Here is a 12,790-nt window from a genome sequence, read left to right as displayed (position 1 = left end):
TCAGCCCTGGATTAATACACATGCATTTCGACTCCATGTACACTCGTTTACTCTGCAATTACTCCGTCATATCATTAACCATCTGGTTATAGGAACTCACGGTAACCACAGGTATCTCAAAGAAAAAGTGCTCGTGGTGCTTACTGGTCATGCTCCTTACTGGTGCTTACTGGTGAAGGAACATGGGTTTGAATTGTGCCCGGCCCCATCCAGCCCAGAACAGACCCCGGGAGCAGCATCAATGGAGGGGGCCACGGAGCATCACACCGGCATCCCCATCACCTGCTGGACCACAAGCACCGCACCCGCATCCCCATCGCCTGCTGGACCACGAGCACCGCACCCGCATCCCCATCGCCTGCTGGACCACGAGCACCGTACCCGCATCCCCATCACTCGGCGGACCACGAGCACCGTACCCGCATCCCCATCACTCGGCGGACCACGGGCATCACACCCGCATCCCCATCGCCCGCTGGACCACGGGCATTGCACGCGCCAGCTCCAGAGCATCCCCACGCTCTCCTTGCAAAACCACAGCCCTGGGAAAATGTTTTGCTTTTCAAGTGAAAATCCTGAAGAGCAGACTCCAGGTTGAATCCCCAGATGGGTTTCTAGCATATTAAAAGCACAGCCGGTTCCCAGTGCCAGGACGCGCGCGCGAGACAGAATTAACGCTGTTCCTATTTATAGGCCTTTGATTGGGAGCTCGTCACCTACAAGTTTTTATTCCCTTTATCCATTTATAAGGCCATAACACAGTTTGACAAGCTCCAGATAGGCTGGTGTCCCACCGATTTTGCCAGAACTTAATGTGCCATTCCGATACAGTCAAGCCAGTACGAGGCAGCAGCCGGCGCGCTGCGGGGATTTGCTGCTCCATAAAATACCCGTCTCGCCCACGCACGCGATGCTGCGGAGGAAAAGCGACGCCAGAGCGAGGAGGGACCCTGGGGCACGGGGTCTCGGGGCAAAAACCCCCACAACAGCAGCCCCTGGGGGCCTCCCCATTGCAGCGGGTCCTGGCACGGCCGCTCGGTCGCCAGCGAGTGCCACAAGCTGCTCCAGCGCTCCCGAGGCTGCTGATCCCCCCGAGCGTCCCCGCGCTCCCGTCAGCAAAACGCTTTCTGCCTCCCGACTAATCCTCCCAAAGAGTTTTGCTGAGCACGGACTTTCCGCCTGTCCAAAGCCTATAGACAAGTTAAAGCACCTGCCCTCGGGGATAATTCCACTAAAATTGGGTGAAGCGCACGTTGGTGCCAACTTTATTTTCTGTTAAAACCTGGGAGCATTTGTAAAAGTCTTTTCTGCTGGAATGCGCCCAGCCCCGTGGAGAGACGGGGTCGGAGCAGCTCAGCACCAACCGCCCCGGCAGACCTGAGTGTCGTGGGGAGCAGGGAACGGGACCGCGGCGCTTTCTGAAAGGAGCCGGCAGCGCTGCAGCTGCCGTCCCTGCAGAGCCGGCTGGGGCTGCCGGTCCCGGCGCTGCTGAGAGCCTGGACCCTGCTGGACAGCAGAGCAGCCCCGAACCCGCACCGCCGGGACCATCCCCCAGACCGCGTCGTCCACCCCTGCTCACGCACCGCGGCCACGTCCCAACCAGTTGCATCCCCCCAAAGCCCAGGGAAACCCGCTCACCATCCTCCCTGGATTTCTGGATGAAGGCCTCCACGCCGCTTTCGCCATAGCTGCCCTCGGAGGCCAAGGTGGAGACGTAGTTCCACTTGAGGGCTTTGACGATGTCCACCATGGCTTGGGCCTGGTAGGTGTCAGATGGGACGACGCGGGAGAAGAAGTCGTAGCGGCTGTTGTCGCTCAGGTCCGGGGCGGTGGAGGCGTAGCTGATCTGGGGGATCTGGGATGAAGACAAAGAGTCAGGAGAGAGCGATCTCCACCCCACCATGGTGTCCTCACCTTGCCTGCGCTCCCAAAGCCCGGCTCTGGAGGAGAGGGCGGTGGAGAGCGAGGCAGAGCGCGGGTCGGTGGAGAGGACGAAGGGCAAACCTCACTCGTGCCCCCGCAGCACTCTGGGGTCTCCCTTTGGCCTCCCGCCCCAGGGAGGACAGACCCGACCCCACCTCACTGGGTTCTGTCCACCCCAGCGATAAATAAGCCCTTTAAATGTGCCAGAGCTGCTGCACCTCGCTCAGTACATTAGAATGATTTAGCACCGGAGGATCACGCGATGCTTAACACTTATACAGCACTTTACATCTCCAAAACACAGCACGGGTATTCATCTACCTTGAAGATGGAAAAGGCTTATTCAATTACCAAGCCCAGATTCTCTCCATCAGCATGAAGCTCCCTCCTAACGACACACCGAACACCCGGACAGCCCCGTCCATCGTCCCGTGTCCCGCACCCCAACGGGATCCTCTCCCGGCACAGCCCGGCACGTTGCAGCGGCTGCACAGCCTGGGAAGGGGTTTCAGCTCAGCAGCAGAACCGCTGGAGCTGCAGGACAGCGCTGCAGAGACGCGGGCACAGCCAGGGAAGGGACCGGCCGCCCGCTGTCCCCTCGGTGTCCTCGCAGCTGCTGTGTCACTGCCAGGACAGCGCAGCTGCCCTGTGCCTTGGGGACAGCCATCCCCAGCTCTTGGAGGACCTTCCCCTCTCCTGCTCACCCATCCAGCCCAGGAACAATCCCGTGGTCACAGCTTGCAGGAGCACAGGCGCTGCTGGATCCCAGGGGCGCAGGGGATCCCAGCAACCTCCAGGCTCAGCAGCACCTGGGCAGTGCCAGCTGCCCAAATCAGCTCCGGGTACCTCTGGCCTCACCCATCACCACTCCCCGTTAAGCAATCAGCCAGTTCCCAACAGCTGAGAGACCTGGGGGGCTGGAGGGCATGGGGAGCAGGTTTGGGGTCTGTGGGAATCCTAGATCACGTTATAAGATCAAGACACCTTGTGGAGAGCGGGGCTGGGTATTGTCACCCCAAGGATGTGGACACATGTACCAGAGTCCCCCAGAGACCCTCCGGGCCCCTCCATCCTCCTCCCAGTTTCTCCTTTGTTTCTTCATTTTTTTCCCCTCTTCCACTCCTCTCTCTCTCTCTCTATTAAACGCGATACCGATGTTATAAACCACGACTCCACCTGAATGCTAAAAGGCCCCTGGAAAGGAGCAGCCACCCTTGTACCTGCCTGCAAAACAGAAGATGAAAAAAGGGAGAGATGGCAAAGGAGCGGGAGCGGGAGAGGAAGGAATCTTTATCGAGGCACAAATAGGATTACTGTGTGACAATCTGCTTTGTGCTCCGTTCCGAGGGCTGTGATCTGCTCGTTGGTATCCGTGACTGGGAGCCGATGCAGGAGACGCGATTAAAATTCTGCTCAGCAGGCGAGGCGCCCGTCTGGCAATCGCTCATCCCGGGGGGCGGGGGGCTGCTCCGCGCCCGCCGCCCTCGCCCCCCAGCGGGGACGGGGTGGGATGGGATGGGGCAAGGGGTGGAGATGGGGCTGGGATGGAGATGGGGCTGGGATGGAGATGGGGCTGGGATGGGGCGAGGGGTGCAAAGTGCCTGTGCCAGGAGGGCGGGTGGGCAGGGACAGCAGCACTGACGCATCAAAGGGGGTTTGGGGCAGGAACGCAACCCCGCCTGTCCAGAGGGTCCTTTCCCGAGGATTTTCTCTCCGCAAAGTGGTTTAATTCAAACAGATCCCTGTTTCTTCAGCAGGGCACAGGTGATGGGGATGTCCCAGTGACACCCCTTGGGCTGCCCATCCTGCTCCAGCTCCTGCTGGAAAACAAAGCCTGGAAAATACCTGTTGATCTACAGGCTACAAACTGGAAGTTGCATTTAATAAACAAATGGGAAGAGCTTTTCTCTCTTGTTCTTCTGCATTGGACGGAAGTGGAAATGAAATACCAGTTCCCAAATGACCATTTCATAGACAACTTCTGCCTTTTTCCCCCTCTGCTTTTTGATCTCCTGCTCGACAATAGTCCAACTCCCGGCACCAGCTATTTTCTCAGATAAAAGACAAAAGTCCTTTTAAATCCATAAAAGCAAAATGCAGGCAGGGAATTCGAAGTTCTTAGAAAGAAGGAGGATGTGGCGGGGAGGGGAAGCTGGAAAGGCGTCTCGGCTGCACCTCCGGGCAGCGGTGGTGCCTCCCCCGGTGGTGCTCGTCTCCAGCCCAAGGGTGGGGAAATCTCTCCTGCGCCCCAGGGCTCCATTGTGCCATGGAGAGTGGGGAGTAACCCCAGGGCAAGGGTTTAAATCTCCTTCCTCCCTCTATTGAATGAAAAGCCAGAGTCAGCATCACCCAGCAGCAGTGCCGGGGCCTGGGGGCTGCGACGCTCCAATTGAAACCATCGATCGAGCATCAGCCGGGGGGGAAGGACCCCAAACAACCGGGCGGGTGCGGAGCCGGAGCCGCGCACACGGGCAGGAGTATCCCCACGAGAAGGGGCTCCAGCACCAGCCCCCCGCGCCAGAAACCCGACTGGGAGCAGCTAATTCCCTAACCATAATTATTAATTTCATGCATATCTATGCAAACCTCTGGTTCACCGACAAGATGGAATTGATTTAATTAGAATTTCCATCATCAAGCCATTTGGATGGCAGCTTTTAATTAGGGAGAGCGTAAGGAACCACAGGGGCTGGAGGAACAAGCGAGGACGGTCGGAGCAGCGCGAGCTGCAGCTCCGTCCCGCTGCCCCTTCCCCGCGGCTCAGGACCAGGCCCAGGACGGGATCCAGCCCTCAGCATCTGCTAGAAGAGCGACAAGCACCAGCTCATCCCGGCGTGGGGAGCAGGTGGAAAACCAGCCACGAGGAAGAAAACTTTTCCTTAATTGCCCATGGACCCAGTTTCCCGTGCTGGGCAGGCAGCTCCAGCGGGAAACCCCAGGAAACAGCTCCCACCCCAGCCGAGAGCCAGGCGGCTGCAATTTGGTTTCATAAACTCAATGGAGAAGAAGGAAATGAAGTGGCAGGAGTGAGTGATTAATCAGAGCGTCCCCCGGCCGATTTCCACCTTCCGCCCTCGTGAAGGTTATTTACCCGCTAAGCAGGGACACGCGGTGTGAATGCAGCATCCCTCTTGCTGCAGGATCCCCCCAGCCGCAGGATCCCTCCCGCCATCACCCATCGCGCTGCCCCCGAAGCCTCAGGTCATGTCCCAGGATGGAGCGATGCTGCCCAGGGTGCAGGGAGCAGACATGAGCCTGGGGGGGCGGTCAGCACCGGGGGCCTGGTCCAGCTCCAGCAGCCTGGCCGCAGGCAGCAAAGCCTCACGTTCCCGGAGCACCGGCGGCTCCTGCGGCACACGCCATGGGCATCGTCCTCCCTTAGGGGAACTACTCATGCTGCACAACAGCCCTGTGCTAAAAAGAGCCGCTGCACTCGCTACCTCAAAGCAAACAAGCACCTCAAAGAGTTCGGCGCGTGTCGGGTCCAGCCGCGCACCAGGGATGCTCCTCACCCCGGCTGAGCACTCAAGCTTAATCATGTCCCAGCTCCTTCTGGATGGGGTTGAGAAAAGCACCCCAGATCCTGACGCAGCTTTTCGGGGATCCCATTTACCAGGGATGAAGCTGGTTCCTTTGACACCGTCATTGCTGTGGCGGTTGAGGAGAAATCCGGCAGAGCTGGGCTGGGAAGCCGGCGGGAAGGAGCTGGAGCGTGCCAGAACACTCGCGGTGACGCCAGAGATGCCATCGCAAGGAGCCGCGAGCAGGGATTTGGGGGAAGGCTTTTCCGCAGGCAGAGCTGCGAGGAGTGATGAAACCGGCTTGGACAGAGGATGCCGCATCTGCACGTTGTTCCACTGATGTACAGCTTTAATTAGGCAGTGGCATCTAACGAAGGACATGTTATTTATTTATGTAGCGTGGGAGCGACAAACCCCCTGGCAGGGAGGGGCAGGGCTCGCTGCGGCGGGAGCTGAGCGGGATGGAGCGGGGCGGGGTGTGTGGGACGGGAGCGTGGGACGGGGCGAGGGACCGCGGTGGGGACACCCCTGGTGCTCGCCAGCCTCAGGAACGGGTCCCCTCCTGCAGCACCCGCCACCCCACACCAGCATCGCCGGCCGGGGAGCACCGAGGGCTCCTGCGCGGGCGCTGGGGGCTCAGGAGCAGCGTCACCTCATGTCACGATGCTGCGGGGGGAGCCAGAGCTCCACGAGTGACACCCCCGAGGGGACAGGCAAAGGAACCGCCAGCACCCGGGGGCAAACGCTTTGCTGAACCTCGGAGCAGAGTCACCCGCGCTTAAAGGTCAGCAGCGGCGCGAAATGGAAGTTGCCTTATTCTCATTTTAAGCATGTCCCTGTCATAAACCCGCTATTTGAATAACAAAGAGCAGCAGCAGCTCTCGGGTCACAGCGGAGGTGGGGGAGCCCTCCCCGAGCCCCCGTCGCTGCAGGAACGTGAGACCCGACATCCCACGGGAACCACGTCCCTGTGCTGGGACAGCTGGGGACGGCACCCCCCGCACGGACACCCCCACACGGGACCCACAGCTCTCCAGACGGGCTGAGCTCGTCTTGCAGCCTCCTCTGCAGGGGCTCTGAGCTCCCCATCCTTCACCCGCCCGTCCGCCAATCCGCACACCCTCAGTGTCACGTTGGGCTGAGAGCAGCTCTGGATTTGGAAGCTGCTGGGGACACCCGGGGCTCCGGACGAGCCCCCACGGAGCCCACGGCAGCACCGGTGCCCGCCGCAGGGCTGGATGAGCCCCCACGGAGCCCACGGCAGCACCAGTGCCCGCCACAGGGCTGGATGAGCCCCCACGGAGCCCACGGCAGCACCGGTGCCCGCCGCAAGGCTGGATGAGCCCCCACGGAGCCCACGGCAGCACCGGTGCCCGCCACAGGGCTGGATGAGCCCCCACGGAGCCCACGGCAGCACCGGTGCCCACTGCAGGGCTGGCGTGCGGGTGCAGCTGGGCTCCGTGACATCCTGCACAGGTCACGGCTGCTTCGCCCAGGGATCAAAATTGGAGAAGGGGGAGAAAAACCCAATAATAACCCAGAAAGGGTGGAGGTGCTCCCCGCTCTTCTGACCGTCGCTCTCCTGCCTCCCTCCTCCTCTTTCAAGCAAGCATTCAATCTTATTTGTCTCGGCAAACAGCTTTTAAGTTCCTCCCGCTCCCTCTAATTTATATTATTTTAATTATTGAAAAGCCCTCTCACTCGTTGCCTGGAACATTAACACATTTTTTAAAAAAAGGACCCAGAAAAATCAGACACCACCAATCTGTTTTTTCCGTCTTTGCTACCAGCGAACGGCACCAGCCCCGCAGGACCAGGTGGTTTGGGTGCTGGGGGCAGAGCAGGGACCCCGCCCCACACAGTCGGTACCGGGCTCCCCGTGCGGCCGCCTCTGCGGGATCCGCGTTTCTCCCGCTGTTTGCTGCGGGGGCTCTTGTTCAAACCCTCTCCAGCCCAGGGACATCGCTGCGGATAAATAAATGCACAGCGAGGGACAAAGTCATTATAAACTCCTCGGCTTTCCTGCAGCTGGCATGGGGAGCGGGAGGAGAGCGCCCTCGTCCCCCTGCACACCCAGGCTGGTGACACAGGACAAGTGTCCCCAGCCTGGCTGATGTCCCTGGGCTGGAGCAAAGAGCAGCTGGGGAGTGGGCAAGCGCTGCACCCCGGGAACCCGCGGGGGTCCCAGGGCGGCTGGACCCTCCCCAGCCTCAGAGGTTTCACAGACTCAGCGCGACCAAGCGCCGAGCAGCCTGCTGTGACCCCGGAGCGGCACCGCAGGGCGCAGGGGGCTGAGCCCCACGGTCCCACCCAGCCCGAGTCACCCCACCCCGCAGCATCCTCAGCGCGCCCCCAATCCGCCCTGCACGGCAACTTCCTCCCCGTTGGCGCTGACGCCAGCAGCAGCGGCCCCCTCGCCACCACGCCGGGGAGACGAGAGAAAACTCCTCCAGGTGCCGTCACGGTGGGGAGGAGGTGGGATCCCCAGGGACTCGGGGGAGGCAGGAGAACAGTTCTAAAGACAGCGGCTCCTGCCAACCCCCAGCCGGGGAGGGAGCGGCACACGTGGAGAAACACGGCACAAACACCAAGCACCCGCGGTGGTTTCGCCAAGTGGTTATTTTTACCGTCGCCGGGCCCTACCTTGAAGAGCCGCAGGATGTTGGCCACCATGATGGAGACGGAGCTGCCCGAGGCGCCGATGACGCCGACCACCCGCTCAGGTTTGGTGATGATGGGGGGGCCGCCGTTGACGCAGCGCACCTCGGTGCTGTCCTTCTCGATCAGGGCTTGCACGAAGGTCAGCGACTGCTCCAGGGCGTGTGTGTCCCGCGAGCACGTGTCCAGGATGCGGGCGCCCAGGGTGATGTTGGGGAGCAGGTCAGGGTCGTTGTTGATGCGGTCCAGGGCAAAGAGCATGGCCTCCAGGCGATGGATGCCCTTCTCCTTCTTCAGCTCCCCGCAGGCTTTGCCCTCCGCCCCCCGGCCGTGCACGGGGAAGAGCCCCCCGAGCGTGATGTCCCCGTCGATGCGGATGGAGTTCATGTGCGGGTAGCCCTGGCCCTTGGGCTTGGCGGCCCCCACGGGCGCCCAGCCCCAGCCGCAGGCGCTCAGGAGGAGGCAGAAGGAGAGACGCTCCATGCAAAAGGACCCCGCGCTCATCGCCGAAGCCGTGCTGGGGCAGAGCTGGCGGCGCGAATCGTGGCGGCGGTCAGCGGGCGCGGCGGGCGGGCGGCATGGCTCCGCGGCCCCTCAGCGGCTCCCGGCGGCGACACCGGCCCCCGCGGAGCAGCGGGCAGAGGGGCTGCGGGACTGCACGGGCGCCTGCATGGCTACGCCGGGCAGGGGCAGCGGCGGAGACGTGAGCAAGGGGGAAGCTTCGAGTCCTTGCTCCAGAGCCCTGGGTGGGGGGACAGCAGGGAGGGAGAGAGAGAGAGAGAATTAAGCAGGACCATGAAGAGGACATCAGCAATTTTGGGCTTTCATCTGGGAGCTCGGCAGAAACCAGCACTGGGGGTTAATGAAAAACAAAATAAAAAAATAAATAAAAGGCTTGGGAGTCGCTTGGTTTTTGATTCACACCAGCAGCTTTGGCTCAGCCCAAAGCGCAGCCGCGCGGACAGGCTGGTGCAGGGTCCCAGCTCCATCACTGCCCCGAGCAGCAGGACCAGGCTGGTGGCTGCTCTGGTCCCTCTGTCCCAGCCCCACACCCTGTCCCAGCCGGGGGAGCCCGGGGGGTCCCAGCTCTCACCGTCCTCCCGCAACCCCCCGTGCCCTCACCTGCTCTCCTTTGCTTTCAGCACAGAGCCCTGTGTGGGCACAGGGCGCTGCCACAGCCCTGGCTCCAGGACAGCCCTCGTCCCCCTTCCCTGCCCCAGAACTGTCCCTACCAAACAGCATGGCGCCCTGCCTCAGTTTCCCCTCTGGGCAGGCGCTCCTGCAGCCCACCCCTGCTGTCTCCAGGCAGCCGCTGATGGATGCTGTGAGGGCAGCGCATGATTAATGCAAGGCACCGAAAAGCAGAGGAGAGTCGAGCAGACAAATGCATTCCCCAAGCAGGACGGGCTGCAACAGCGAGACCGAAGAAACAGCTTAAATTAATCTCAGCTCGAGCGCCGAGCGCAGCGTGCGAGCCCGCGCCTGCCGGGCCGGATCCTGCGCTGGCCCCGGGGGTGCTGCCGCCGCCGCCGGCCGTGCCGAGCCCCGTTACACCGCCAGCAGGTTCCCGGCCCCGCAGCCAGCCCGGCCCGGCCAGGAGCGCCCTCGCCTCAACTCACCCCCATAAATTATGCACGTCCCTGCCCGGCGGAGCCACTTGAAGGCCCATTTCCAAAGCGTTTCTGACAGCCAGGGCTTTTAAGCAACCGGAATCACCCAGTGCCGAGCTCTTTGCTTCAGAAGGCAGGAGCTGAGGAGCTGCGGCACGACATCCCCCAGCCTGGGAGAGCGCCCGGAGCGCCGCCCCGCTCAGCCGGGATGGAGGACAAGGACTGACCCTCCGCACGGATCAAGGACGGGGACCAGCCCTCCCCACATCCTGTCTCCTGCGCCAGAACCATCCCACGCGTCGGCAGCAGGAGCGGAGCGGGGAAAGCAGCTCCTGCCGCAGCCAGGACGGGCTCCGGCTCTGCCCGGGGAGACGAGGCAGACGATGGGGACACCCAGGGATGCTCAAACACCACAGCCCCCCCAGCCCCGCGCCAGCCGAAATCAGGTCATTTCGCACATCCTACCCGTGGAGTCGTGACATTTCTGCCCGTCGGAGAAGGTGCGGTGGGTCACCATGTAGACCTGCTCCCAGGGAAATCCACCGAGCCCGTGGCAGCTCCCACGGAGCCGGCAGCGCTCCCAGAGCCCACAGCCTCTCCCTTTCTTCTTTTAAGCGTTTTCCTCTCTGTTCTCTCCCCTTTGTGCCTCCTTTGATCATATAATCTGAACGAACTGAAGGTAAAAATATCACAGTAGGCAAGAAGAAAGCACAAATAATGGGGAGGGGAGCAGGGAGCTGGTTTGAATCCCTCGCTGAATCATTAGGGGAGATGCAGCATGAATTACCCGATAAGCCTGTGCTGCAAATGGCCTGAGCGCTTTGGGGAAGGGGCAGGAGAGGGGCACCCCCTTCCCATGCTGTGTGGGACCAGCTGCTGCACCCCAGAGAGCTCCTGCACCCCCGGAGCAGCCCTTCCCCATGAGGCCGGTCCCGCACATCTGGAGGGAGACGCACATCTGGAGGGAGACGCACATCTGGAGGGAGACGCCTGCCTGCAGCAGGTGCTCGTGGAGCGGGGAACAGCCCTATCCATGTGCTACATGCTCTGAGGGGATGGAACCGTCTGCCCATCTGCACAGCTCCACGGGGCAGCGCTCGGCCCTGGGCTGTGCCCCTGCCCGGGGGTCCACAGCAGCCCGGGACAAGGGGCTGGTCCTGTACAGTGCCAATCTGACCCCCTGTAGTGCTGCCATGACCCTGAACCACCGGCCATCACCATCCTCACCATCCCCAAAGGCTCCTGGATGAGCCAGGACAGGAGCTCAGCTGTGCAGGAGAAATCAGACGCTGGTTAAAAATTTCCGTGTCACACAGAGTTCCGGCTGCAAAAGCAGCTCCAGTGCCTGGAGGAGGGACAGTGTCCTGGAGGCGACACCACGTCCCCGGAGGCAGGGACCAAGCATCCCCGGCTTTGCCTCTGCAGCTCCTTCCCACAGCTCCTTCCCGCATCCCGCAAGCTCCGCGCCAGCCGGGCTGCAGCGAGGCGCCCGGGCTCCCCGCACCCTGCACAGCCCGGGGAGCCGCGGGCGCTGGGACACGCAGCCTGTCCTGCGCGGGGCCTGCGCCCCGGGGCTCGGAGCCAAGGCGAGCGCTCGCGGTCGCTCCCCAGGGCGGCTGCATCCCCATGAGGAGCGGCTGGAGCCCCCCCGTAAGCATCGCCTGGATTTTGTTTGCAAAATATCCTTTCCCCAGGCTGCTGCTGCTGCAGCCCCAGGAACAAACAGCCCAGAGGGACCCCCAAATGATACCGAGCGGTCCTGAGAGCCCTCGCCCTGGGGCCTGAGGAGACCTGGCCCACCGCAGCTGCACAGCACACGGGGGCTTTTTCCTGGAGCCCCCCACAACTGCCCCTCGATACAGGGATTTTGCAGCAATGAAATGCTCCTTCAGGAAGGGAAATAATAAATAAGGAAGAAACAGCCCGTTCCTCTCCCTCGCTCTGCTCCCTGCAGGACTCCCCGTCAGAACCGAGTCACTTCACTGCCATTAGCTCCATGCAGCCTGTGCTGCTGCAGGCAGGCGAGTTCGCGTCTCATGTGCCATCAACCCAAGCGCCGGCTAAGCACTAATCACCGCGGCTTTATCACCACCGGCCACAAGTAGAGCCGAGAGGCGAGTTACTCAGATCCCAGCCAGGGTTTATCGCAGGGCAGCCCAAGCAGCCCAGCCAGCTCCAAGCAGACGCCCACCCATGTGCCGCAGAGCTCTGCCCGCAGCGGGAGCAGGCTCCTCCGGCTGGGCAGGGCGGCTGCGCTCCCGTTCGGAGCCAAGGCGCTCGCTGGCTTTGCGCTGAGCCCACCCAGCTGCTTGTTAAACCAGGCGAAGGCTGAGCCGGTGCAGGAGATGCAGGAATGCCCGGCCAAGGGGCTGCGCCCAGCGCTCGCCTGCACGACCCCATCCCGGCTGCCGAGGAGCTGAGCGCCCAGCACCCAGGAGACCTCCCCACCCCGGCCCCGGCCCTGGAGGGCTGTGCTGGCTCTGCTGCGAGCTCGCCAGCGTCTTTTTGAACATCAAGGCCATTTCTCTCCCCACCTGCTATTCCTTCGGCAGCGGGACCAGCCGGCATGCAGCACAATATCCCAATTAGTGCACGCTCACCCTTCCCCACTTGCAAGCGATTACGGGGAACTTTGCTTTGGCTCCTGGTTTTCCATAATTGCAAAAGCTCCATGAAGTACAGAAGAATTTAGACACAAGAGAGGGGATGCCAGGTTAAGCTCTCTCTGGACAGGCAAAACCTTAAGTATTCAGGTCAAGTACCCCAGCGTTCGCTCGGAGGAAAAGCAGGGCCACGGCTCAGCAGGCAGCAGCGAGAAACGACCCCAGATTTTACCATCAAAACACACCCGCTGCGCTTCCAGACGCAGCCCCCCACCCAGCAAACCCTGATTGGCGCACAAACCGATATCACCACCTTGCATAAGCCCACGGCCATTGCCAGGGTGCTGACTCGACCTCTCTGCACCCAGGTCCTGCCAGTACCCAGCTCAGAGCTCAAGAGCGGAAGAGCCGGGTACCAGCACCCTCCTGGAGCATCACCCGAAGGATGCTGACGCCCAAAGAAAAAGGTGCAGAT

At 61.8% G+C, this 12,790-nt stretch overlaps 1 protein-coding gene across 1 annotated transcript in view; it reads right to left on the bottom strand.

Moving 5' to 3' along the window:
- Nucleotides 1-8,838, bottom strand: part of GRM4 (glutamate metabotropic receptor 4) — a gene marked incomplete at its 3' end in the record, with an annotated part of 28,976 nt that extends 20,138 nt beyond the window's left edge. The window contains exons 1-2 of the mRNA XM_080358274.1: nucleotides 8,088-8,838; nucleotides 1,639-1,855 (exon numbers count right to left, since the gene is read on the bottom strand). Coding sequence (XP_080214400.1) covers nucleotides 1,639-1,855; nucleotides 8,088-8,606 — 736 coding nt within the window. The 5' untranslated portion in view covers nucleotides 8,607-8,838. The remainder of the gene's footprint in view (nucleotides 1-1,638; nucleotides 1,856-8,087) is intronic.
- Between the last annotated feature and the right edge of the window lie 3,952 nt (nucleotides 8,839-12,790).

The sequence above is a fragment of the Nesoenas mayeri genome (assembly GCF_963082525.1).
Source record: "Nesoenas mayeri genome assembly, chromosome: 23".
Taxonomy (NCBI): Eukaryota; Metazoa; Chordata; class Aves; order Columbiformes; family Columbidae; genus Nesoenas; species Nesoenas mayeri.
The sequence above is the reverse complement of the archived record's forward strand: the minus strand, read 5'-3'. Positions and strand labels throughout refer to the sequence as shown.